At 39.2% G+C, this 27,793-nt stretch overlaps 1 protein-coding gene across 4 annotated transcripts in view; it reads right to left on the minus strand.

Annotated features, from left to right (window-relative positions):
* Fgf14 (fibroblast growth factor 14) overlaps positions 1–27,793 on the minus strand; it is a 696,687-nt gene that overhangs the window by 208,353 nt on the left and 460,541 nt on the right. Inside the window, exon 1 of one of the 4 annotated variants that reach the window (XM_060391673.1) lies at positions 15,072–15,804. The exons of the other annotated variants lie outside the window; for them this stretch is intronic. Within the exon in view, the coding sequence (XP_060247656.1) occupies positions 15,072–15,264 (193 nt within the window). The 5' untranslated portion in view covers positions 15,265–15,804. Of the gene's footprint in view, positions 1–15,071; positions 15,805–27,793 lie in introns of those variants that run through there. 4 annotated transcript variants of the gene reach the window in all.

Consider the following 27,793-nt stretch of genomic DNA (forward strand, 5'->3'; position numbering starts at 1 on the left):
TTCAAACCCTAAAAGCTTGCTAAGGTTTAAAAAAAAAACTAAAGGTACATGGCAGAATCAAGTACACTGAATAGTGGCATTAACTTGTCTTCCGGGAAGTACATGTGTAAGCATCTCAGTATTTCTTACTTTTAGTATTCAATTCTGTGCATACAGGTGAATTTTTGCCTTTGTAGGTAGGAAAAGCACATGACTCATAAATGGGAAAAGAGCCAACTTTAGTGCAACAAACTCATATGTGTGTGTGTGTGTATGAACATTTTATGAATTAGTTGGTTTTTATGGCTCATGTCTTATTTTCACCAGACAGCATGCTTCGCTTTAATTTTTTATTCACATACAGAGCACACAGATGCTGATAAGAAAAGCCTTAACTGCAAATGTCTTAAATGATAGATTACAGTAGATGAGGCCTTAACCTCATCTATAATTCTGTTTGGCTTATAAAAAGTAAAAGCTACAATGTAAATGTAACACACATACACACACACACACACACACACACACACACACACACACACACATACACACAGAGCTAATGAACAAATAAATGACTTCCAGGCTGCTTTTGTTGAACAGCCAACAGGAAATACAGTCCCATTTAATCCCAATTATGGGGAATAAACAAGCATGAGTGGTAGGTCTTGTGCTGGGGCAGGAGACAGACACTGAAAACTGATGAGGGACACTTCCACCCCATAAACAGCCTTTTAATGGAAAGTGTCTGGTTTGTAACAAGGAAGCACAGGTCTGCATCAGCTTTCTAGGTCTGAGCTCATGAGACGTTCTCAAGAACCCAATCATCTTCCACATCTTCGGTCTGTTCATTGACTATATGCTGCACATTAGTTCTCGGCTCACAGCTGTCTGAGGCCCAGAATCCCCCAAGTTTGTAACAGAGCTCCAACTGTGACCTACCATTCTGGGAAGAGTGCTCATCCCTTTAGATTGCTGAGTTGTAGAAGGGAAACAATAATATGGTAGAAAACTATGAACAAGGAAAAGTAAGTTTATTTTGACATTTTTTAAAAGAGAAAAATCAATAAGCTTGCTAAGAATTATCTAGAAAATTAAAGTTTTCAAAAGGATCCGCAGTGTATAATCTGGAGCATGCACTTTTTGAACTAAATTCCCAGATGCTAGATGGTAACAGTGATCAGTAGCACAATCCATGTCCTTGTAGATTAACCCTTGAGTTGGGCTATAATATAAACCATAATGCCATCTATTCATTATTATAGACTAATTATAGCAACACCTTTGTTAGTATTAAAAAACTGTGGTGTTTAAAGTAAACAAGCAGGAATATTTATGCTGAAAACCAATATTGCACCACTCAGAAAGCAAAAATCCCAACATATATAAAAATATTTGGACATCAGAAACATTTCTCATGATAGGAATTTAACCAGCTCAGCAGCATCAGTGAGATAACAGGAAGCCTTTGTTCATTAGTGTTGTGTTCTTGAAATTCCAGCTAACTTCTGTAATTTTCCAAGAATGCAAGGAGCTCAGAATGAATTTTTTAAAGTTGAATGAATATGAAATACTCTGCACCTTACAGGCAAACTCCAACATTACCACATGCGTTCTGATGGTACACTAAAAAACTGAACCGTAGACTTCCATAACATCTGTGCTGATGTTCTGATGCCCTGTTTAGGTGTTAACCTGGTGTCCTGTGTTGGAAAGAATTGAAAAATTGTTCAGAGTTACAGACATCACTCTTCTATACAGTGTTTGTGTGTGTGTCAGCACTTTTCTGGGCACAGTTGCCACTCTAGTAGCCATGTTCTGTCATAGTAAACCTGTAATGAACAGATAGCATTGTGCTTGATATTCTAGCTCAAGCCAAGGATGACTCTATAAAGACATAGGTATGTTGCTAGCCACTGGTACCATCTAGGATCCACAAGCTAATTCTTAAACTGCATCTTCTACAGGGCGGAGCTACTTTCCATTACTGCTTCTACCAAATGAGTCCCTGGAAAAAGTACTGCACTTCCCCTCATCCAGGAAAATGAAAACGACACCACCTACTTCCTGTAGTGGGAAACGGGAGTTGTAGCATCCAATGTCCATAGTCCTGGTAGATGTACCAAAGATGCTTTGGTTACTTTCCCTACATTTTCTTTAAATTTGTCAGGTTTAAAGCCACACCAAGCATTTCTGCCTTGCACAAATGTGCCTGATTTTTTTTTCCTTCATTCAAATCAGCCCCACCTTAAAGAGAATAGAGGAGCAGCTTCTGTCAGGCTTCCCCCTCCAAGTCGGGCCTCTACATGAAATCTGCTCATAAAAACAGCAGTGATCTCATTTGCTAGAATAAAGATGAGGTAATTATTGAATGCTCTGAGCTAGAAAAATGATTAAGGTTCTGGTGGCATTTACTTATGCAGAAGGATAAGTAGAGTTAAACAGTTGTAACTTGACCAAATGATAAGAAGGATAAAAAAGTCATGAACAAATATTTAAAGGGCAAGAAATATCCAAGGATGGGCAGAAATTATTTACAGAAATTTAGAGAGATGAAATGAGGCATGTGATGGAATAAAAAGATGTTAAGCAATGAGATTCAGTTTTAAAGACCTTTTCAAGGGAGAGAGAACTGTTAGGTTCTGGGGAAATTCAATGAGTAAACAAACTGTTAGATAAGCAGTTGTTTCCTGCTTATCTAACATTCAGAGCACCCTGGGAAAGACACTGTACTTATGTAGGAGCACATAGTGGTCCCCAGTCACTCTTGAAAGAGCTAACAAGAATGCATAATAGAACTATGCCTGAAGATTCATTCCTACACTCCAGCTGCAGCTTTTGCCTTTTCTCTTGCCTGAAGAGCCCTTGTCAGGAGAAGGGCTCCCTTTTTCTGAGGACTAGGGAAGGGAAATCAGAGGTAGGGAGAAGGTGGGAGGGTGGGACTAGGGGGAGACAAGGGAGGAGGCTACAGACAGGATATAAAGTGGATAAATTATAAAAAATAAATTTAAATTAAAAAAGAAATGGAAAACACAAAAGCAAAACCATTACCTTAAATTTCTTACCAGAGCTCATAGTTATAGATCTGTATATTATATATGGGTCCAGAAGATAAAGTGTGTACTAAATGTACACAGAGGCAAAAGGGAGCAATGTCTTCTTGAAAACTTTCTACAGAAAGATTTCCCTTCCTCAGCTCCTATTTCTTTCTACATGACACTTAAATCTGAGTGATAGTTTTCTTTAACCATATTAAAAAAGCATTTAACTTGCCAAATAATTATTTACTGTGATAGTAATTAATGAGTTTAAAAATAGTACTGCTTATGACATTTTTTTATATTTGAAAATAAAGACAAGTAATTTAGACCATTCAGAATTTTCTCCATATTATGGAGAAAAGTTATTGAATGAACTATATGTGCTATACAGAATAGTTTTCCCATATAAGGAAATACTGTTGTATTTTAATGGCAGCAGAGAAATAGCAATAACGTTTGAGAGAAACCCAGCTACACACTGGCGATAAATAACTCATTAACATACTCAGAAAGCCATCTGTAGAGGAATATTAATCTAGCAACATGGTTACTCTGGCAGTGGATCTCATCCAAAGAACGTCTAGGACTGTGTAATATATCTGGAATGACACACGTTTAATCCCTCTACCAGGAATACACACATGCCCTTAGTATACACCTTTAATCCCAATCAATGAAGGTAAAGTTAGTTTACAGAAGGAAACACCTGTCTGAAAGTGACATCTAATCGAGTAGCAGACAAAGGGATGAACCAGAGAAAGATTTGACAGAATGAATCAGAGTGGCGGGTTTTTTACTAGAGTTTTTTACTTTTCTTGCCAGAACAGTTTTAAAGAGACAGATTGCAGAGAGAAGAAGCTAGATATAGGTGAAGCTAGAATGAGCCAAAGAATAAGAAGGACCCAGAAGATTAAAACATATTGCCAGAATTAGTCTGAGGACAGGCAGAGCAATTCATTTGAAAGCCAAGAGAAGCCAGTTTGAATTAGTCAGCTTGGAGAGACATTTAGGCCACAACAACTAATTTAAATGATCCAGCAAGAGTTCAGAAAGAGCTAGAAAGACTTGGGAATGGCTCTGATCTCATACTCTCATCTGAGAAAATAAACTCGACATTTACGGCCACCTATAGCCAGGTTTAACAGTGTATACCTGTAATCTCAGCACACTAAAAGCTGAGTTATGAGGGTTGCTGTGAGGTTGAGGACAGCCTGGACTACAAACAGAGAACTAGACAGTCAGAGATGCATAGCAAGACATTGCCTTCAAAACATTTATATTATAGCTATCAAAAGACAATCATATGAAAGCTTAAGGTAGTATAAGTGATAAATTCTAACTATTTATACACTAAAACCACAAATTTATTGTGAAAAATCCAAATGTTCAAGACTTTGCAGGTAGGATAAGATCAGGGAACAAACCCCAGAGTGTCTTTAGCTCATCAGTGATGTTGACAAAAAGAGCTTCAAATGAGAAAAACTAATATAAACTCTGTTAGAAAGATTGAAAAATAATCTGAGAAGAGAAATATGTTTCCTTTCAAACAGTTGTCAATAAAGACAATTGTATAGAAACACATGATCAAGAGGGGCTTCCTTTTCTAATTGGGGCATATAATATGCTTACATGCTAATAAGATTATGTGCTGATATATATGTTGTGGTTCATAAAAGAGAAAAAATAATTTCAATTACGAGCCTACATAGGAAGAAAATATGTGATTCAATTTAGGGTCTTCACACAAGATTGGAGAATTAAGGTCCATTCTCAGTTAGGTATGAAAAGAGAGCAAATGAATAGATCCATAGACACGTTTTGAAGCTATGGAGCTCTGTAAAAGCATTGTTTACTATTGTTATGTTTTTTTTTTCATATAATCAGAACCTAAGGTAATAAGGGAGCATTTGGAAGATGTTTGAAGAGAAACATATCAGAAATGTTACTTAGCTAAATAGAAATACAATTTTTAAAAAAAATTCACAAAGGCCTGCTTGAGGTCGTTGACTACTAATTAAGTAGAACCAATTTAGATGTGTGTAGGTTTTTCTCTTCAGCCAAAATCAGCCATGTTGATGCAAGCATGAAAAGGATTGGCCATTGGATTAAGAAGTTAGATTTACCCTGTCATAAACACAACAAGAAAAGGCAGTGAATAATTCAATTACATCTCATGAAACTAGACTCATAAGCATCACAGACATACATGTTCAACTATAAGCAATGTCTATAAAGTATGTAATATAATTTACAAGTAAGTTTATTGACTATATTATGTTTTCTAAAATAAGAATTAAGAATAAAATACAAGAACTTGTTAGAAAAGAACTATGAGCCAAGGAGCTGATTTAAAAAAACCATCAAAACACAGTAGATTTCTAACCATCCGTAATTTTCATGATTAATTTGTGAATATCTAACCTCAGTGGCTTAACTTCATTTTATCTTGTAAAATAAGACCAACAGAAGTATAATCAATAATATGTCTTAATAAACATAAGAAATATTTATAATACACTTTTCAGGACAAGTAATACAATATGTAACATAAAATTCATTACATAATAAAGGAAACTCTTCAGTTTATTAAGGAGATCACAGCACTATTAGTTATTTATCTTGTTGCAACAAAATACCTGATACAAAGAACATAAGAAAGGAAGAGTTTATTTGGGCTCAGAGTCTAAGGATATAGTCACCATGGTGGGGAAGTCACAGTGGAAGAGCTAAAGCAGTGGTAATATTGTGTCTGTAGTCAGAAAGCAGAAAGCATGAGGTGCTTATTCTCTGTAGTCAGTACAGAGCCCTAGCCCTTGACATGGCTTGCCCACAGTTAAACAGGTCTTTCCACTCAAACAACAAAATCTATGCATTTTTTCACAGGCATGCTCAAAAACTCACCTAATTTAGATAATACCTCATGCCATGCCCAGAGGCTTGACTCCCAGGTAATTGTAGATTTATGAAGTGAACAATTATTAACTGTCATAGGATCATGGTTATAATATCCAACTATGCTAAAAACTAAGTTGCATTCCTATATCAAAAGTGGTTTTTAAATCATGGAACGTTGTTCTCTCTATTCTTTTTACAAAAGCTCACAATCTAATCTTTGAGATAAATTTGCTTCTGGCTTTAGTCTTAAAGTTAATAATGTTAAAATGATTTGTAATTAAATTCTCAATGCAGAAACAGCAACTGGATTTCAGTTAACCTCATCCACAGATGTACATATTGTGTCTTCTATTATTACCTGCAGTTATGTGACTTCCATTAATAAAGAACTTAAAATATCATAAAGAAATACAAGACTGTAAAGAGTTGGTGAAGGCAGAAGAGTCAAGAGGTTGTATATTGGTCATGGTTGAGGCCCTGGCTCTTGACTGATGGTCTTCTCTACTCACACCAATATCTATCAACATGAAAGACATGGAAGCACAGGGTAAGACACATTCTGCAAAAAGTATTTCACAATATCGAATGACCTTATGAAAAAAGATATTTTCCCCAACTATTGATAAGTAACTGTGATAAAATAGCTTAGAAATAATATCTAGTTTCTTGTCATTCTCTATAGTTTTTACTCCATGGAACACTAAATAAAGGGTTAGTCACAGGACCAGAGGTTCTTAATAAGATAGGAGTCATTGCAGATATTGCCATTCAATTAGTGGCTTTTTGGTCCAGATAGCATTGTGATTTGCTTTGTAGTAACCTCTCTAAAATACTCTCTTACATATTTAAGCCGACTGTTAGTGTTGCATTTCTCTAGCTTCTGAGTGTTAAGACAACAATCTCGAGAGTATTATATGCAATTTAGAATACACAACTATCATAGGCCTTAAAGCTAAAAGTTTCTCATCATTTGTGAAGTATATGAAGAGTATAACCAAAGGAAAAACATTTTCAAACGTAAATAGATAAATCATATTGAAAATCCCACATTTAAATTGGGACATTTTTAAAATTAAGCAAATGAAACATGTAACTGTTATTTTGCATGGAAGAAAAGAATGTTTGTGATAAGTTTGTAGAACAGTGTTCTCAGGCTGAGATTAGGAAGAATGGAAGACATCTGTACATGTGTTGCTGCTCTAGTCATAGAAACCAAGACACTGAAACAATCCATGTCGATCACTTGATATGAATGAAGTAAATGTAGTATATATATCAAATGCAAAACTATTCAGCCACAAGAAATGGAGAACACTTTCTCATTTGTGACATCTTAGATAGAACTGGAGATAATTTTGCTAAATTCACTAACCGTATGTATAGTATAATGTCTCGTTGGATCTTATCACATGAGCAATATAAAAAACTTGTTTCATAAAGGCTAAAAAGATGAGGACGGGGAAAAGATTAAGCACTTGGAACTAAGATGCAGTCAAAATAGAAATAAGAGTTCAGGTGAACTATTGCACAGTGGGATGACTATAGATTATATGATAAAGTACTGTAAATTCAGAGCTAACAGAGAACATTTTAAATATCTTCGCTATAAAAATAATACATGTTTCAGGAGTTCAATATTCTTAATATAACTTAAACGGTGTTTATATGTATCAAAATATCAAATGGGCTAGACATGGTCTCTCCAGCCATTAATCCAGGACTTGATCAGTTGATATAGAAAACAGCAAGTCCAAAACCATCAAGAGCTAGAGAGTGAGTTCAAAGCCAACATGAGCAGCATAGGGAGAGCTTCTCTCAAATTTAAAAAATAAACACTGAACAAACTTTGGGTATATACCTAGCAGTGGTATAGCTGGGTCTGGAGGAAGCACTATTCCTATTTGTCTTAGAAAGCGCCAGATAGCTTTCCAGAGTGGTTGTACCAGTTTACATTCCCACCAGCAGTGGAGGAGGGTTCCCCTTTCTCCACAACCTCTCCAGCATCTGTTATCGCTTGAGTTTTTCATCTTGGCCATTCTGATGGGTATAAGGTGATATCTCAGGGTCGTTTTTATTTGCATTTCCCTGATGGCTAATGAGGATGAGCATTTCTTTAAGTGTTTTTCTGCCATTCGATATTCCTCTGTCGAGACTTCTCTGTTTAGCTCTGTTCCCCATTTTTTTAATTGGATTACTTGGATTGCTGCTTTTCAGCTTCTTTAGTTCTTTGTATATACTGGATATTAGTCCTCTGTCAGATAAAGGGTTAGTGAAGATTCTTTCCCAATCTGTAGGCAGTCGTTTTGTTTTGATGACAGTATCCTTTGCTTTACAGAAACTTTTCAGTTTCATGAGGTCCCATTTATTGATTGTTGCTCTTAGAGCCTGTGCTGTTGGTGTTCTGTTCAGGAAGTTGTCTCCTGTGCCAATGAGTTCTAGGCTGTTCCCCACTTTTTTTTCCAATTGATTTAGGGTATCTGGTTTTATGTTGAGGTCCTTGATCCACTTTGACTTTAGTTTTGTGCAGGGTGATAAATATGGATCTATTTTCATTTTTTCTGCATGTAGACATCCAGTTGGTCCAGCACTTACACCCATCAGAATGGCCAAGATGAAAAACTCAAGTGATAACACATGCTGGAGAGGTTGTGGAGAAAGGGGAACCCCCCTCCACTGCTGGTGGGAATGTAAACTGGTACAACCACTCTAGAAAGCTATCTGGCGCTTTCTAAGACAAATAGGAATAGTGCTTCCTCCAGACCCAGCTATACCACTGCTAGGTATATACCCAAAGTTTGTTCAAGTACACAAAAAGGACACTTGCTCAACCATGTTTATAGCAGCTCTATTTGTAATAGCCAGAACCTGGAAACAACCCAGATGTCCATCAACAGTGGAATGGGTACAGAAATTGTGGTATTTTTATACAATGGAATACTACTCAGCAATCAAAAAGGAGGAAATCATGAAATTTGCAGGCAAATGGTGGGATCTAGAAAAGATCATTCTGAGTGAAATATCCCAGAAGGAGAAAGACAAACATGGGATATACTCACTTATATAGACCTATAAGATATGATAAACATAATGAAATCTATACACCTAAAAAAGATAATCAATTGAACGGACATGGGGTAAGATGATCAATCCTCATTTAGAAAGACAGATGGGATGTGCATTGAACGTATGACAGGAGTCTACTGAGCGCATCTGAAAGACTCTAACTAGCAGTGTTTTCAAAGCAAAGACTCATGACCAAACCTTTGGCAGAGTACAGGGAATCATAAGAAAGAAGGGGAGTTAGTCTGATGGGGAAAGGATAGGAGCTCCACAAGGACCAAATATATCTGGGCACAGGGTCTTTTCTGAGACTGACATTCAACCAAGGACCATGTATGGATATAACCTAGAACCTCCACTCAGATGTAGCCTGTGGTAGCTCAGTAACCAATTGGTTTCCCAAAGTGAGGGGAACAGGGACTATTTCTAACAGGAACTCAATGACTGGCTCTTTGGTCTCCCCACCCCCGAAGGGAGGAGCAGTCCTGTTAGGCCACAGAGGAGGGCTTTGCAGCCAGTCCTGAAGATACCTGATAAAACAGGATCAGATGAATGGGGAGGAGGTCCCCCCTATCAGTGGACTTGGAAAGGGGCACGGTGGAGATGAGGGAGGGAGGGACTGGGAGGGAATGAGGGATCGGGCCACGGCTGGGATACAGAGTTAATAAAATGTAACTGATATAAAAAAAATAAAAAATAAAAAATAAAAAAAAAATAAACACTGTACTAGAGATATTGCTAGGTATAGGTTGCCTGTCCAGTGTGTGATTGTCTCTGGGTTCAATACCCAACACCACACTACTTCCAAGAAAAAAATGGTTTTCTATTAATATGAATACTTTGTCTATCATAAAAATAAAATAAATTAAAAAATAAAAATACAAGTATAAAAGTATTTTTTTAACATCAACCTAACTCCACAGAAATCTGTAGCTATATGTAACATCATCCCGAAAATGTCATTAATTTTAAATATAAAGAAGAAGTTGTAATTTACTATGATACCCATGGGAGAGCAGGCAGAGAAGTTCTGGTGAGTCTTGGGTTGACTTCATGTTAAAAAAGTAAAAAAGACATGGCCATGAAAATTAATGACTCAAGTATATGTAAGTTTGACTCTATGACTATAATTCAACCCAGAAGAAAACATATTTTAATAGTCATATATATCTTAATCTAGCAATTACTTTTACTTCATTAGACTAATTTTAATTTACTGAAGCAATGATTACTCTTAGAAATCTACAATAAACATGAATTGTTGAAACCAAAACAAGAAAGTCATTAAGAAACATAATTCAGTAATATTCTTATAATATCTTTAAATAGCCATTTAAAAATACAATTAAACATTTTAATAAGAAGCAGCATGAGTTTTGTATTCATAGTACAACTAACAAAAGATAGAAGAACTCTGGTTATCAAACAACATTAAATTTTATCAAAATAAGTGTAGGAAGATTCCTGTGGTCTCAGAACACAAAAACATAAACAACAATAATAACAAGAAAATGTACTTGAAATAGTTCCAAAAGGAAAGAAATGTACTTCAGAGGAAAAAGGTTCTCTTGCTCTAGTTTCCATAAGCCTGTGCACAGGACAGCTGGTCTGAGATAGCAGCATAAACACGGAGGTCCTATGCTATCGTCTGTGTTATTTCGTGCATGGTGGTTTATAAGGAGGAAGCTTCTTCTCATTTCTTAGAAGACCAAGGGTTTTCACTGTCATACTTAAGGAGAGGTGTTTTGTCTCTGTAGATATTTATGCATTTCTGCTTTTTTTCTGCTTGCTATTTCTTTTTTAATTTAAATTTTGATTTTATTAATTACAGTTTATTCACTTTGTATCCCAGCTGTAGCCCTCTCCCAGATCCCTTTCAAATCCCACTTTTCTCCCTCTTCTTCTCCTATGCCCCTCCCCCAATCCAATGATAGAGGAGGTCCTCCTCTTCCATCTGACCCTAGTCTATCAGGTCTCCTCAGGACTGGCTACATTGTCTTTCTCCCTGGTAAGGCTGCTCCCCCGTCAGGGGTAGGTGATCAAAGAGCCAGCTCATGAGTACAAGCCAGAAAAGGTCCCTGTTCCTATTGCTGGGGAACCACACTGAAATGCCATGGGCTACATCTGTTCAGGGGTTCTAGGTTATCTCCATGCATGGTCCTTGTTTGGAGTATCAGTCTCAAAAAAGACACCTGGGCCCAGATGTTTTGGTTCTGTTGATCTCCTTGTGGGACTCCTGTTCCCTCCCGGTCTTCCTATCTCTCCCTTCTTTCATAAGATTCCCTGCACTCTGCCCAAAGCTTAGCTATGAGTCTCAGCATATGTTTTGATACCCTGGTGGGTAGTCTTTCAGTGGTACTCTGTGATAGGCTCCTGTTCTGTTCCCTGTTTTGCTTTTTAGAACACAGATTAACTTGAAAATATAATTTAAGTAGCACAGTTTTAATTTCTAAAATTTTAGGCTACCTTGCAACTTCTGTGATCCTAGGAAAAAGTGCAAGTAAAATATTAACCTGCAAGAAACAATTACACAGGCCACACAGATAATTTTGAAGAGCTATATTATACTACAGACAAGTTCTTGCTTATTTTAACATTTAAAGGCAGAAGTGTAATACATTTAGAATAAAATCTTTATCTTTATTTTCTGTTTTAATTTTTCTGTAAAGATCTCAAGTGTTTGTTTTCTGTGTTTTTCTCTTTCTTTATGTAGTTAGCATATACTTTAAATGTGCTCTTATGTATTATCCATGAATTAAAATGAGGTAATTGATATTCTTGATTTCTTGTGAATAACTCACTAAAACCCCATTGACAAGGAACAGATTATATCCATGCATTTGTTAAGGCAAAGTAAAAACAAGCAAACAAACAAAAAAACCACGAACATTTTAAAGGAGCTTTGATTTTAGTATGATTTAGTTAGAACACTGAAGATCAGGGACAGTTCTTTAGTTTGGATCTCTTTTTTCCTCCAGTTAAATGACAGAAATGAGCACCACAGGGCCCAGCTAACACTCTATCAAGATTTGAAATCTGAAGAAAACAGATTTTTCTTCTTAAGCAGAGTAAACTGAAAATGTATGCTAAACAATTATTACCAGTTATACACAGCAATGAGAAATTTTAAAATCCCACTTAAGGCTATTTTAACATGATAAAGTGAGTGAAGATTTCTCAGAAGGCATTTCCTCTGAGCTTTCTGGAATAAGATTAATTCTAACATGTAACTGTAGACACACATACACAATTATGCATACAGAAATGCACACATCCACATAAACATACATCTATGAAAGAAACACATTCAAATTGCCAATTTACAAGATGCTAAATTCTGTTTAAAGTCAAAGAAGGTGAAAGGGTAAAAGGGCTGGTAAAAAGGCAGACTAGAGAAATATGGAAAGGTAGAACAGTCCTAGCACCTGTCATTCTATAGCCATTCTACAGACTGCTTAGGAACAAATCACAGCATACAATCAGGTTTGGGAAGTGGGACTCTAGTTTAATACATTTGACAATACAGAAATTACTACCTAAAATACTACCTAATATCAGTTTTCTGCTTATTGTTCTTTTGAAAGAAGATTTCATATAGTTAGGACTGGTGTTGATCACACTGTCTCCAACTCCCAAGTTCTTTCATTACAGGTGTGTGCTACCATAACCAGCTAAAAAACATTAAAGGAGGAAAAATTAAAACCCTGAACTTAAGAAATGTTTATAGGGGATGGGCATAGGGGGAGAAGAGAGAGGGGGGATGGGATTGGGAGGAGATGAGGGAGTGGGCCACAGCTGGGATGCAATTTGAATAAATTATAATAAATGAAAAAATTATATAAAATAAATTATCTTATATATATATACATATATATATCTTTTTTACAACAACAACAAAAAAGAAATGTTTATTGTTTTTCTCCAAAACACAAAATATAGAGTTCTTCTTTTAAGGCATCAATGCATACACTCCTTGAGGGTGTGCTTTAAGTTTCTATGCCTCTTTTTTCCCTACGTATCTAACTGTATCTATGTTTTTCTTCACTAAAGAACATATATTTAGGTGATGAAACAGAGGAATAAAAGAAAATATTCTCTATAAATTAATCTTATTTTTTTCTTACACTCTCTCAGCACAAAGTGACAACATATTCCCAATGTAGCTTTCTTGCAGACTATTAAGTGGTGTCTGTGTGTGTGTGAGTGTGTGTGCTCAGAGTTACGAATATTGAAGAAATAGTCAATATTGAAAATAAAGAAAATGACTATTAGAGAGACCAAGTATCTTTCCAGACTAGAAAAAAAATCTTGAAATTCATCACATGTCAAGTAACCTCTCCCAAATCACCCAATAGAACACAAAAGACACAATTTATAAAATAATCTAATTGTTACGTATTTTCGGAATGTACCCTCTAAGATTTTAGCTCTGTTCAGCAGTGTTTGTACTAAGATAATCTTTCTCAGGAGAGAATATACCCATTGCACGTTAACAGATGGCAATTTCAGAGCTTCCTGCTGTGAAAACTGTGTTCCAATGAATAATCTATCTGATAAAGTCAGAAGCAGACCCTGTGGTGATGGGGGACATGGTATAAATAGTGACCAGAATACTGAAATGAGAAATATCTTGGATAAGGTTCCTGAATAAAGTGTAAACGACAATTATTCTTCATAGCTGTCACTCTGCTCTGAAAGCTCCTTGTCCCACCTTTATGAGGAAGTTTTTCTTTGCTACAGGTATACATCGCATTGCTTGTAGAATGTGCATGAGGGCATATGTTACATGTGTTCTTTTGAGCTTGATGACAACAACAGCAAGTTACCTAAAAATATTTCATTGCCACACTCATTTATCTTTTTCATTTTCAGTATTAGCCTTAAAAGAAGCATGAAAACTTTTGGTCATGGTTGGGTAAAGGTGTGGATACATACAAATCCCCACAGAAACCCAGACTTTTCAAATGTTTCTCTTCCTTGTCTTTGGAACAACAGGACATTGAAAGCAAACACAGCTGGGCTGGGAGACTGTTTTGCGCTGAGCAAACACAGACAACCATTAATGTAAATATGTTCTGTTTCCTGCCCACCTGGTTAGGTAGAGCAAGCGCCCTATGTTGCCCTCCGAGCACCCCATGTGCACCTAAAACTGCCACCCATTGTAACTGGGTGTGGAGAAGGGGGCTCAGAGGGCCAAGTTCCATCTCTCGGGTAGAGACTGGCATTTTAGAGGCGGCAGAAGGTCATGAGGGGCACTAGCTCTTTCTCAAAATATAATAGTAATATCACACAGAGTAAAGGCGCTATGTTAGCTGTCTTTGCCTTGTAACTGTTCCGGTTTCATAGAATTTGCTAATTTATCAGTTAAAGCAGACAAAACAAGAATACATACTTCCCCAGCAGGCCCAATCATATTCATTCTGAGGGTAACCCTGTACTCAGACAAGATTTGACTAAAGGTCTCAGATGTGGGTGACAGGAGGTGGGACAATGCCGCTTGAAAACCAGCTTTCCATTAACTCTTCACTGACCTAACCCTGTGCAAACATCAGTCTGTCTGTCCCCACCCTGCCCTTCCCACAGTGCTGCTCACTTCTTTTTACGTTAGTCCCAGCTGAGGGTCCCTTTCAAATAAGAGATATGAACCAAGCAGTTTTTCAGGAGACTAAAGATAACAAGCGAGGCTGGGTACACACCATTTCCTGACATCTCCTATGTGACTAGGGGACAATGCCTGTGACCTGAGGCACCGCAGAAGGAAGACCCCATCCTGCGGATACTGTGCTCTGAAGAGCCCCAACCTCTGGAGGAAGAGTACAAACAGATTTTCTGGAGCTCTGCTTACAGAAGAACCAATTTGAGAGCTCTGGGCGGGTTGAGTTCCCAGTGGCTGGCTACAGGTTGCCTGGGATCAGATTCGCAGCTACCCTGGGAAGGCGCTCTGGCGCTCTGGAGGGAGATCAGAGGATTGGAGAAGGGTGGACAGAAACACAAGGGGAAGAAAGAGCAAGGGGAGCCCAACGCGTTTCTATCCAGGCGGTAAAATGCCAGCCAGCCATCCCATCCGAGGCGCACCTCCCCACCGTGACCCACACAGACCTTGGCGCCGCAACCTGCGCTTCTTAAGGCCGAAGATGCGCACTTTGGAGAAGATATCCACCAGGTTGCCATTGCAAAGCCCGCGGTTCTTGCTGGGGCTGCTCCGCCTCCTGCTGGCAGAGGGCCGGTCCCAGTGCTGCTCCCGCGCCTGCCGCTTCTGACGGATCAAGCCGCTGGCTATGGCCGCGGCCATGGTGGCCCGGGGAATGGGTCCCGGGGAGGGAGGGACAGAAGCAAGGGGAGCCGGGGCACTGGAGAGAAAAGGGGCGGCGCAGACAGCTCCTCGCCCCAAGGGAAGCGGAGGGAGGGGCGGTCTGGAGGGGCTAGGGACAGAGGTAAGGGTGGTCAGTCCCCACTAGGACCCATCGCCCAGTATGCTGAGCTCGGACCGGGCGCGTAGATGCTACCCGGACACAGCAGGGACAGTCCGGGGAACTGGAGGTCGCGGCTGGAAGTCCAGAGGGCTGTGGCTGACAGTCACCTCGTGTCGCTGGAGCACTCTCGGGTCGCCACCACCACTAGCTCAGCTGGCTTGCCCTGTCTGCCTCTCGGGTGGGTGAGAGGTTGGCAGATTGGAGGGCTTCCTTCCTGGGCACAGGATGGAGGGGAGGAGGACAGGTCGCGGCCGTGTCTCAGCGCATTTGTGGGTCCCCAGGCGCGATGGGCAGGTCTCAATGCCCTGCTTGAGCTGCCCTCGGGCAGGTGCGGCCACAGCCGTCCGCTGTCTGCTTCTGCCTGTGATTGTCAAGTGCTTTGGAAATCAGCATCTGGAGAGAGCAATCTTCTCCCCTGAGCTCTCTAATCAAAGCGCTCCATTCCCACCCCACAACCCCCTCCCAACTATGTGGTCCCCCTCCGATGTGTCTTCAGGGAAAAAAAAGTATATGCAGTAATGATTTAAAATAATAATAATGAGAGAAAGATAAAATGAATTGCACAGGGTGGGATGCCAAGCCGCTGAACCTAAGGAGGTGGAATTGAAGGAATATCCGTGCGCTTTGGCTCAAATGAAACTCGCGTGTTTCCAGGGCTGCCACAGCTTAGCTAGGGTTCTAGAGTCCACAGAAAACTCTCAGCAGCAGTTGACAGGTGAAATGGTTTCTATTCTGAATGATCCCTCCAGCATCAAAGCATCCCCACCCCATGGAGGGGGCTAGAGGAGGCTGGAGGTGGCTGGAGGAGAGTGAGCCTTGAGAGAGAGGCACCTCCACTTCTCACCTAGTCACCCAAACTTGTTAGACTCTTCTGCTGCCAAGAAGGGTAGGTTTATCATTTTGAACCGTCAACAGTGAGCAGAAGGACCAGGGGAGAAAAGATAGATAATCTCTTCTAATGAGAACAGTGGAAACAGCTTTCAGTTCTGTTCCCCAGAGAGCAGAAGAGGAGCTGGACAGCCTCTGCAGAGGTTCGACACTGGGGCTGGATTAGGCTAACCACCTGGGAGAACATTGAGGAAATCTTAGCACAAAGATTAGCATGAGGTGCAGAAAGGGTCTGTTGCAGCGCTCACGGATAGAAAAAAGCAGCCATCCTGAGGGCATGCTACCATGAGCTCTGCTTTTCTTTGGAACAGCACTGTCAGAGCAAAGCCACTTGAGCTGGATCTGAAATTAAAATATGATACTTTATGTCTCCTTCCTTCGGTGTCCTGCCTGTACCTGACATCTTTCTTCCTTGGATATTAAAAATGTGAAGGGCTAAGAAAGGGATGAAAAGAAGGGCTGGGGAGAAGCTCTTCATGCTTTGGATGAACAGTTTGTGGTTGTAGTTTTTAGGATGCATTCCAGCAACTGAACCAAGCATTAGATCCTCTCTCTCTCTCTCTCTCTCTCTCTCTCTCTCTCTCTCTCCCTCTCTCTCTCTCTCTCTCTCTCTCTCATTTTGCCTGTCATCCCAGGAAGGCAAGGAGAAAGGAATGCTAAAACAGTTTCTCACCATCCAATGTGGACACAGAGGAAGAATGTTTTGGCAGTCATTGGTTGGCTTCTCCAAGGACTACTTGAAAACCAGAAAGAAGAGGAGCAGAACACAGGCACTCTCTGCAGCAGGTTTGAACAAAAATGTACTTTGGAGGGGGTGCCTGAGGAATAGTCATAAAGTACTACAAAGATTCATCACCAGGCAAATGGGGAAGTACATGCAGCCTAGAATGCATTCTAGGGATGCTGGACTTCTGCTCTCCACAACTCATCCTTATCATCCCTTTGTAAGGAGTTCTATTTCTTTCACTGTTATTGCTTTAGTTCACACCTTGATTACTAGAGATGTGGGAGGAGCATTTGCTGTAATGGGAGTGTATAGATTTGGATCCAGTGCAGGTAATGGCAGGTTTAAGATGATATCATTTTTAATATTAAGAGATATGCCCTGTAAGGTTATTTCCATCATTTAGCTGTTACATCTACAAACATCACAATTATTAAGAGGAATATTTTAGAGTTTTTGGTCAAAAATTTGCATTGTTTTGTCACCTATGAGTTTAAAGACAGAACTGAGGACCAATTTATTTTGAGTGTATATTTGTGAAGCAATGTCATGGCTCACAAAGAGAAAAGGTGGGCTAAGAGATATGAGCAGCCCTGATGAAACACAGATAAAAGTATGGCTGTTCTTTTGCTAAATCATTAGGGAAAGAACCCCACTGAGAGCCATTACTGCAAAGAAGCCATTTAGACATTTGAAAAGTTCTAGGTTGGAATTTCTGAACGACTTCATGATTAAAGCAAACAGATTTCCCTAAAGATTTTTGTAGTGATTTCTTTTTCAGAGAGCAAGATGAGATGAGAAGTATTTATGACCTTTTAAATTTACTACAACTCCACCGACCAACACCTCGTTTTTACTACCTTGAATGGGATTGAGAGTTTTGTTATCACAGCTGTGTTCCCTGCTCTCCTTCTCCCCCAGGTTGCAGTCATTTTCCCCAATCTGACCGGGTCTGTTACTAGGGAAGTCAGATTTGGGGCTTTGTAGGTCACCCCCTCTCCACAAGCACGACCAAGTTTGAGGTTCGACACCTCGGACAGTGACTCTGCCCAGCCACCTCCACCGGTCCCTAAAGAAGCCAGTCTGAAGCAGTTTTCCGCTTTTTTTTTTTTTTTTTTTTTAACTGGAAAGGAGATTAATCATCACAGCTTCCACTGACTGTAATAACGCTCCTCGAGGCCGAAGCTTTTTAACTGTTTAATACCGGAAAAGCGTCCTGCTTGCTCGATTTTTCAATCCCGACCTTTGAAGAAGCAAGTAGAGCAGCGATTTCAGAGTCTCGGGATATATTCAGACAGCGAAATTTCTCAACCCCATGCGGCCCAATCTATTCAATGTGGCTTCCTATTTCAAGAGAGCTTGAAGAGGAGAGCAGCATTGGGTAATCAGGGTCTTTTCGCTTAATCCAGGCATTTTCTTCTTCCTCTCCCAATGGCTTCTTGGCTGTTTACATATAGAAATAGGTGAAAGAAAACGCAAGAGAGCCATCTGCTGTCTTAAGCTGTGATAAAAAAGCAGCGCGGAGACGGAGAGAAATCTCCTTTAAGGCCAGTGCACAAAAGTAAGGAGAATTACAGACAAGGCTTCTTCAGGTCTCAGAATCTCTTCGGAGTTATAAATTTCACCTTTGACTTTAGATAAAGCAAAAAGAAATATGGGAGGGAGGAAAAATAGGAGGGAGAGGAGAGGAGGAGAGGGAATAGGAGAGGAGAGGAAGGGAGGAGAGGGGAGAGGAGAGGAGGAGAGGGGAAGAGAGGGGAGGGGAGGGGAGACTATTTAGACTATTTAGGAAGGGTTTTTCTGACCAAATTCTTAGCAGTGTGAACTTCAATTTCTAGTGCTCTTCTTCTTCTTCTTCTTCTTCTTCTTCTTCTTCTTCTTCTTCTTCTTCTTCTTCCTCTTCCTCTTCCTCTTCTTCTTTCTTCTTCTTCTTCTTAAGTGTATAGTGATCTCTGAAGTCACTTTTAGTTGTTTTTTTTTGGGGGGGCTCAAGTTTTGCATATTTTAAATGGAGATAACAGTATCTGTTCAATTCTCACCAAAATGCAGACTATCACAGTGCCTGAGTATCACAGAGTATAAAACAAATGTCAGCTATTAGTACCTTCCCTAGACCGTTAACTCATACCTTGTACGTTCTTTTGCCACGTCAATGTTTTTAATACCACAGTATATGTTCTCTGGTACATTTCTTCACTACCTCTTAGTCAACGTATGAGTGGACTTGTGAATTATCCCTGTATTTCTTGGCCTCCATACTTATGGCATCCTCCCTCTCAGATGTTACTGAGCCTGTGAGTAGTAAATACTCCCAGCATGTAAAGTTCCATAGAAACACCGCTCTGCTGAAAGGCAATGGATTGTTCCATTGCTGTTCTGTAAGATTTCTAGGAGATGCATGGTTCCCAGGGGCTTACATTTGTTCTTCTCTCTGCCTGGAAAATTTTAACTGTTGGATCATCACACTCATCCATGCAATAAAGTATTGGCTAAAACCACAACCTGAGTGAGAAAAAAAATCTACTGTATGACTCCTTCAGCATTTTATTTATACTCTCTGAGCATAGTTTTGTCCCCACAATTGTCATCTCTAATTAATGCAACAATACATGCTTTTATAAAGCTTCTACAACGTGGACATTAGTGTGTAACTTCCATTAACTGGAGAACAAGATAGATTGCTAGCTCTACAAAGATGAACACTTGGTATCTCATTTATATGGCCTGCACTGAACTACTATTTTTCTTCTTAAACATGGCCTTCATTTAATCTTTCCCAACTCTAGAAAAGCAACTCCTTTATCATTCTTCTGGTCCAAATATTTGGAATCATACTATGCTCATTCTTTCTGTAAACCCCATATAGACTGCTCCATTTATTTTCAAGACATACACTCAATAGAGTCACAATCATCATCTTCACTTCAACTCACTCACCATTCCACCATGTGGACCAATGAAGTAGTAACTAATGGGTTCTTTGAGGTTCACTTTGTTCCTTTTTGCATACCTCAACATCTTAGCCATACCACTGGAGGCAAAATTTAGATAATATCACATCTCATTCAAAATTCCATCTTGTGTTTCATCTTTGTCTTCATTTGTTTCTAGATAGCCTATTCTCCTCCTTTGCTCATCACTGCTGTACTCATGACACAGCTTTTATACTCCGTATTCATTCTGATGCTCATCTCCATAGGTATACATGTTTCCTCACAATGCTACGGACAATCACAGTGCTTAAACACAAAGAGCCTCTCCTCTTATTTTATGAATTTATAGGGTACCCATAGTTTAAAAAATTCTCAATAAAGTCTTTTGTTTGGCTCATTCTCCCCATTTGAATATAAGCTTGGAAGGACAAAGATTCTGTCTCTCTACTTATTGTTACATGCATATCCAGTCACCACTTAACAAGTAACTTTTTCTTAAAAACAAAGAAGTTGGAAGTGTAAGTAAACATGAAATGTAAGTGTAAGTTGATACTAAGTGAAAATATAGTTTAAGATGAATGTACTGAATCACTGAGATATGTGGATCTTCACTGGATTATGCACAACCTTGTCACCATATATGAAATATACAAAGTATAACTGAAGGTTTAGGTTCAACCAGCCAGAACATGCATGCTGATTTCTCAATGTCAGGAAGGCTTTCTGGAGAATATAATGCTGATTACTCTTGAAGTAGAGAGGTCTTTATTCTAATTTTAATGATTCAGCCACCATGGACCCCCTCTCTGAGTACTCTCCTGCAGATTGCAAGTTTGAAAAAATGCCTTCCCCTTTGCATATGTTGTTACATACAGCTCACCACAGAAATTTAAACCAGATGAACTCTTAAAAGTAATCTACAGATACAAAAGTAAATGGATCTTAAGGGAAGGAAGTATAAACATAAGAACAGCCTTGTCACTGCATTGTATAAGGACTTTTCACATGTCCTTTTGAGTTTTTATGGTGTTTTAGGTGATTGTGCATAAGCAACTTCAATTTCAAGTAAGTCAGTTTCTCTGTGGTTTAAAAAAATAAACTGAATAGGTTTGTTTAGAATTCTTAAACAAACAAACAAACAAACAAACAAACAAACAAACAAAAAAACGGGTTGGAGAGACGGCTCAGAGGTTAAGAGCACTGGCTGCTCTTCCAAAAGTCCTGAGTTCAAGTCCCAGCAACTACGTGGAGGCTCACAACCATCTATAGTGAGATCTGGTGCCCTCTTCTGGCATGCAGGTGTACATGCAGGAAGAACACTCATTAGCACAGGAGACAATTTCCTGAACAGAACACCAACAGCTCAGGCTCTAAGATCTACAATTAATAAATGGAACCTTGTGAAACTGAAATATTTCTGTAAAGCAAAGGACACTGTCAACAGCACAAAACAACAGCCTACAGACTGGGAAAAGATTTCCACCAACCCTACATCTGATAGAGGAATAATATCCAAAATATATAAAGAACTCAAGAAATTAGACACCAACAAATCAAATAATCCAATTTTAAAATGGGGTACAGAGCTAAACAGAGAATTCTCAACAGAGGAATATAAAATGGCAGAGAAATACTTAAAGACATACTCAACATCCTTAGTCATCAGGAAAATGCAAATCAAAATGACCCTGAGATTTCAACTTACATCCATCAGAATGGCTAAGATCAAAAACTCAAGTGACAACATATGTTGGAGAGGATGTGGAGAATGGGGAAACCTCCTCGATTGCTGGTGGGAATGAACTTGGACAACCATTTTGGAAATCAATCTGGAGTTTTCTCAGAAAATTGGAAATAGCATTACCTCAAGATCCAGTTATACGACTGTATACATAATAAATACATAATTCTTTAAAAACTCTTTAAAAAACAATCTGAGGAGAGGATTCAAGCTGTCAGCAACCGCCAGGGACCTCAGAGGAGTGAAAGATGTTAAAATGGAGCAGTGCCTTAGCACTAGAAACAGGCAGAACTAGATATACAACAATAGTTATAGGAACAGAGCTGAGGTGGACAACAGAGCATGTCTTTGATGAGCAGGGCCAGTAGGGTGGTGTGCAGCAGCCTGGGTCTCATGCAGGGTCTGCCCCAACATTCTGAACAGCCAAAATATCTGAAATGGAAAATGGTTCATTTTCTGCATTAAGCCTCCTTGAAAGACCTCTATGGCTCATGCTGCTGCCAAAGGCCATGTTGGTGTTCATGATCAATGCTGCCCCCAAAGAGACCATGTTGATGTCCATGATCAGGGCTATTGAACAGAGGCCATGTTAATGGCAATGGTTTATGTCATAACTGACAAACCTTCTTTTGGCAGTGTCATCAATGACTGCAGACTCATGATTGAGAATGAGACATTGAAGAATTCTGTGGCAACCTCCCCCACCTCCCTACAAGGAAATAGTCTAGACAGGAAGCTATTGAGGAGTCTTTAACATTTGTGACAAAAATACTTAAATGTAGTTCTTCACAGATGATGGCTTCTGGCAAGGGTGGATTAGTGGGGAAGGACTCAGTTACCTTTATGGGGCTGGTCACTGAGAGTTTGACCAGGCTCCAATGAGTATATGGGCAACACAAATTAGGCTTGATGCACTTCTTATCCTTTGGGGAGGCACAAAGGTGGGCAGATGCATCTGGAAGGACTAGGAAGCAAGTGTGATTGGGGTAGATTGTGTAAAATTCTTAAAGAATCAATAGAGATGTTATGTTGGGGATAAAAATAAAGGAAAAATGATACTTCTTAAGAACTGGAGTTTCATGTGTCAAAAACAAAGAAACCCAAATAATCCAAAGAACATATATTTGCATTGGGTTGGTATGTGAAGTTTTTTTACTTGTTACTTTGTAGGAACAAAATGTTTAAATTTCTTTCATTTTATCATTGTCAAAAATTTATGAGGTCCAAAACCATTAATTTTAAGATTTATCATTATCTTGTGTACCAAGAAGAGGGATGAGCATGTTATTAACCCATGTCATTATAGCACATTATAATACATGTGCTAATTACACTAGTGTTTTTATTATAAAAATCAACTTAGGATCAATGAAACATGAAAAAGTGGTATAAGAAAAGACATAAGTGGTTATAACTTTGTTAATCCATTTATACTATGTATTTTGCATAGATTTTGCAGACTTTTCAGTAAAAATATTTTCAGTCCTTCATCTTTTCTTATGGCTATTATTTTAATTCATCTCCTGTGGTTAAGAATTGAGAGACTTGTATAGTATAAGTAAATAAATATTCTGCACATATTTCCAGAGTCTATATTTGGTAAACTTCATTCTCTGAGTGTCTCTCTCCACTCTATGATACGATTGACTTAAGCATTTTCTAAATTGTGAGCAAAATAAGATACAGTATTGATTTTTCACAATCAAATTAATGTAAGCTAATTCCACACAAGGTGGTCTAGGGTTATAAATGATATATTTGCATTTATATTTACATTCCAGATAAATAAATTCTACTTGAAAATATTTGAAATACTTCTGGAAATACGGAGAAAATAAAGTTACGTTTTTCAAGTATTAGAAGAACCATCAAAAAGGTTAAAAGTCCTTTTAACCTTCCTCCCAATGCTTTTCCACTATTCTCCCTATGCTTCATCCAATGTTTGACAATGAGTCTTAGCATCTGTTTCAAACCATTGCTGGGTGCAACCTTTCCAAGGACAACTCTGATATGCTCCTGTCTGCAAGCATAGCAGAGTATCCTTAATAGTGTCAGGGGTTGACTCTCTTTCATGGGATGGGTCTTGGGTTGGGTCAGGCAATGGTTAGACATTCCCTTAACCTATGCTCTATCTGTTCTATCTTTGTCCTTTGCAGGGTAAGTTTTTTTTTTTGGGGGGGTGTTGATGCGCTCCTCTCTCCATTAGGAATCTTGTCTAGTTAGTGGACGTCCTCTTCAGTCTCCATGGTCCCTGCTACTAGGAGTCTCAGCAGGAGCGCCCCTCATAACCTTCCAGAGGCCTATTCTGACTTGAGTCTCCAGCTAGTCACAGAGATGACTCACAGTTTATTTTTTCTCTGCTGGCCTTCTGTCCGTCAGTCTCTACCCTCCCCAGGTCTGACCTCCACTCTATTTCTTTCTGTGCTCCCTCTTTTACCTTGTTTCCTTTCATCAACCACCTCTTTCTTTTTATTTCCTCTTCTGAGTGAGATTTAAGCATACTCCCTTGGGTCTTCCTTGTTATTTATCTTCATGGGGTCTGTACATTGTAGTATGTTTATCCTGTACTATGTGGCTAAAATTTACTTACAAATGAGTCCATACTATATGTGTCTTTCTGGGTCTGTGTTACACCACTTGGAATGTTCTTTTCTATTTCCATCCATTTGCTTGCAAATTTTATGATTTCCTTGTTTTTAACAGCTGAGTAGTAGTCCATTGTATAAATGTACCAGTTTCTTTATCCATCCTTTGGTTGAGGGGCATCTGGATTGTTTCCAGATTCTGGTTATTACAATAAAGCTGCTATGAACATGGTTGAGCAAATGTCCTTGTATGGTGGAGCATCTTTTGAGTGTATGGCCAGGACTGGTATGCTTGGGTCTTGAGGTAGAGCTATTCCCAATTTTCTGAGAAAGCACTAGATTGATTTCCAAAGTGGTTGGACAAGTTTGCACTCCCATCAGTGGAAGAGTGTTCCCCCTTCCCCACATCCTCACCAGCATGTGCTGTCACTTGAGTTTTTTATCCTACATTCTGACAGGTGTAAGACTAGACATTCACAAGAAGGCCAATAGAGGCAACTTACCAGGGCCCAAAGGGGCCTGTAGAGTCTGAAGCACCAACAAAGGACTATATATGGTATGGACCTAGGTCCTCTACAAATATGTAGCTGATGGGTAACTCGGGTTTCATGTGGGTAGACTAGTAAGGGGAGTGGGGCGGTCTCTATATGGACTCTGTTGCCTACTTTTTGATCACTTCTCCCTGACAGGATTGCCTTACTGGGACACAGGGGAAGAGGACAAACTCAGTCCTCATGTGACATGATGAGCTTGGGTGGGTGGATAGCAGGGCTCCCTTTTACTTGACAATAGGGGAGGAGGCTGGGGGAGAAAGGGTGGCACTAAGAGGAGAGGCGGAAGTGGGCTATGATCAGGATGTAAAGTTAATAAATAAATTAACATTAACAGTAGCTCCCATTCTTCTACATTAAGGTGGCTTCAGAATGTATATAGCATGTATCTAAGAGCTGTGATTGCTGACTCTCCTATTTTTAATTTTGAATCAGCTCGGGTAGATACTTGTGTCACCCATTTTGAATGATAGAACATTAAATTTCAAAAATTGTTGAACATCTCAACAGAAAAATACTCAGTTTCACAAAAATTTAAAAGAAATATTTATATAACTTTAGTGCTATGACTTATATGCCCATATGATATACTCATCTTTGTATTAAATGTTATCTAGTATATACTAGTTAAATAGTATATACTAGTTTATCTTCATTAATAATTGAATAGGCACATTTGTAGAATTAAATGTACTAGATTGACATTGTCTCCCTTGAATTTATTATATTTTGATGAAATATATGGAAGCATCTTCATAACATACACATGTACACACTAAAGAATACTTGTAAACTTCTGATACTTTCAAGATAATTATAAAGCACTAATGAATGCTAGAGAAAATTAAAACTTTCTATTCCATACTAATGAATATGTTTTCATTACCACCTTAAAAATGAACGCATTACAATTCCCATCAAATTACCAACACAATTCTTTACAGACCTTGAAAGAAAAATTCTCAACTTCATATGGAACAACAAGAAATCCAGAATTGCTAAAACAATTCTCTACAGTAAAAGATCTGCAGGGGGTATCTCGATCCCTGATCTCAAGCTGTACTATAGACCAACAATACTAAAAACTGCATGGTACTGGCATAGAAACAGAATGGTGGATCAATGGAATCGAATAGAAGACCCAGAAATAAACCCACACACTTATGGACACCTGATTTTTGACAAAGATGCCAAAACCATTCAATGGAAAAAAGACAGCATCTTCAACAAATGGTGCTGGTCTAACTGGATATCTACATGTAGAAAATGAAAATAGATCCATACTTATCATCCTGCACAAAACTAAAGTCCAAGTGGATCAAAAACCTCAATATAAAATTAGACACACTAAACCACTTAGAAGAAAAAGTGGGGAATACCCTTGAACTCATTGACACAGGAGACAACTTTCTGAACAGAACACCAACAGCACAGGCTCTAAGAGCACCAATCAATAAATGAGACCTCATGAAACTGAAAAGCTTCTGTAAAGCAAAGGACACTGTTGGCAGGACAAAATGACTGCCTACAGATTGGGAAAGAATCTTCACCAACCCTATATCTGACAGAGGACTAATATCCAGTATATATAAAGAACTCAAGAAGTTAAACAGCAACAAATCAAGTAATTCAATTGAAAATTGGAGTACAGACCTAAACAGAGAATTCTCAATAGAGGAATATCAAAAGACAGAGAAACAAATAAATGTTCAGCACCCTTAGTCATAAGGGAAATGCAAATCAAAACAACCCTAAGATTTCACCTTACACTCATCAGAATGGCTAAGATCAAAAACTCAAGTGATAACACATGCTGGAGAGGTTGTGGAGAAGGGGAACCCTCCTCCATTGCTGGTGGGAATGTAAACTTGTATAACCACTCTGGAAAGCAGTCTGAGAAAGCACTCTGGCACTTTCTCAGACAACTAGGAATAGCACTTCCTCAAGATCCAACTATACCACTCCTAGGCATATACCCAAAAGAGGCTCAAGTACACAACAAGGACATTTGCTCAACCATGTTTGTAGCAGCCTTATTTGTAATAGCCAGAAGCTGGAAACAGCCCAGATGCCCCTCAGTGGAGGAATGGATGCACAAATTGTGGTACATCTACACAATGGAATATTACACAGCAATAAAAAACAAGGAAATCATGAAATTTGCAGGTAAATGTTGGGATCTGGAAAAGATCATCCCTAGTGAGCTATCCCAGAAGCAGAAAGATGCACACGGTATATACTCACTCATATAATATAGGATAAACCTACAAAAAATCTGTACACCTAAAGAAACTAATCAAGAGGGAGGACTCTTGCTAAAATGCTCAATCCCTATCCAGAAAGGCAAAGAGGATGGACATCAGAAGAAGGAAACAAGAAACAAGTCAGGAGCCCGACACAGAGGACCTCTGAAAGGCTCTGCCATGCAGACTACCAGTGCTGAGACTTATGGGCAACCTTTGGGCAGAGTGCAGGGAATCTTAGGAAAGAAGTAGGAAACAGTAAGATCTGGAGAGAACAGGAACTCCACAAGGAGAGCAACAGATCCAAAAAATCTGAGCACAGGAATCTTTCCTGAGACTTATACTCCCACCAAGGACCATGCATGGAGATAACCTAGAATGCCTGCACAGATGTAGCCCATGGTAGTTCAGTATCTAAGTGGGTTCCATTGTAATAGAAACAGGGACTGCCTCTGACATGAACTGATTGGCCTGCTCTTTAATTACCTCCCCCTGAGGGGAAAGCAGCATTACCAGGCCACAGAAGAAGACAATGCAGCCACTCCTGATGAGACCTGATTGTCTAGGATCAGAAGGAAGGAAAAGAAGACCTCCCCTATCAGTGGACTTGGGGAGGGGCATGCATGCAGAGGGTGGAGGAAGGGAGGAATTGGAAAGGGAGAAGGGAGGGAACCACAGGGGGG

The sequence above is a fragment of the Meriones unguiculatus genome, chromosome 9 (genome assembly GCF_030254825.1).
Source record: "Meriones unguiculatus strain TT.TT164.6M chromosome 9, Bangor_MerUng_6.1, whole genome shotgun sequence".
In the NCBI taxonomy this organism is placed as follows: Eukaryota; Metazoa; Chordata; class Mammalia; order Rodentia; family Muridae; genus Meriones; species Meriones unguiculatus.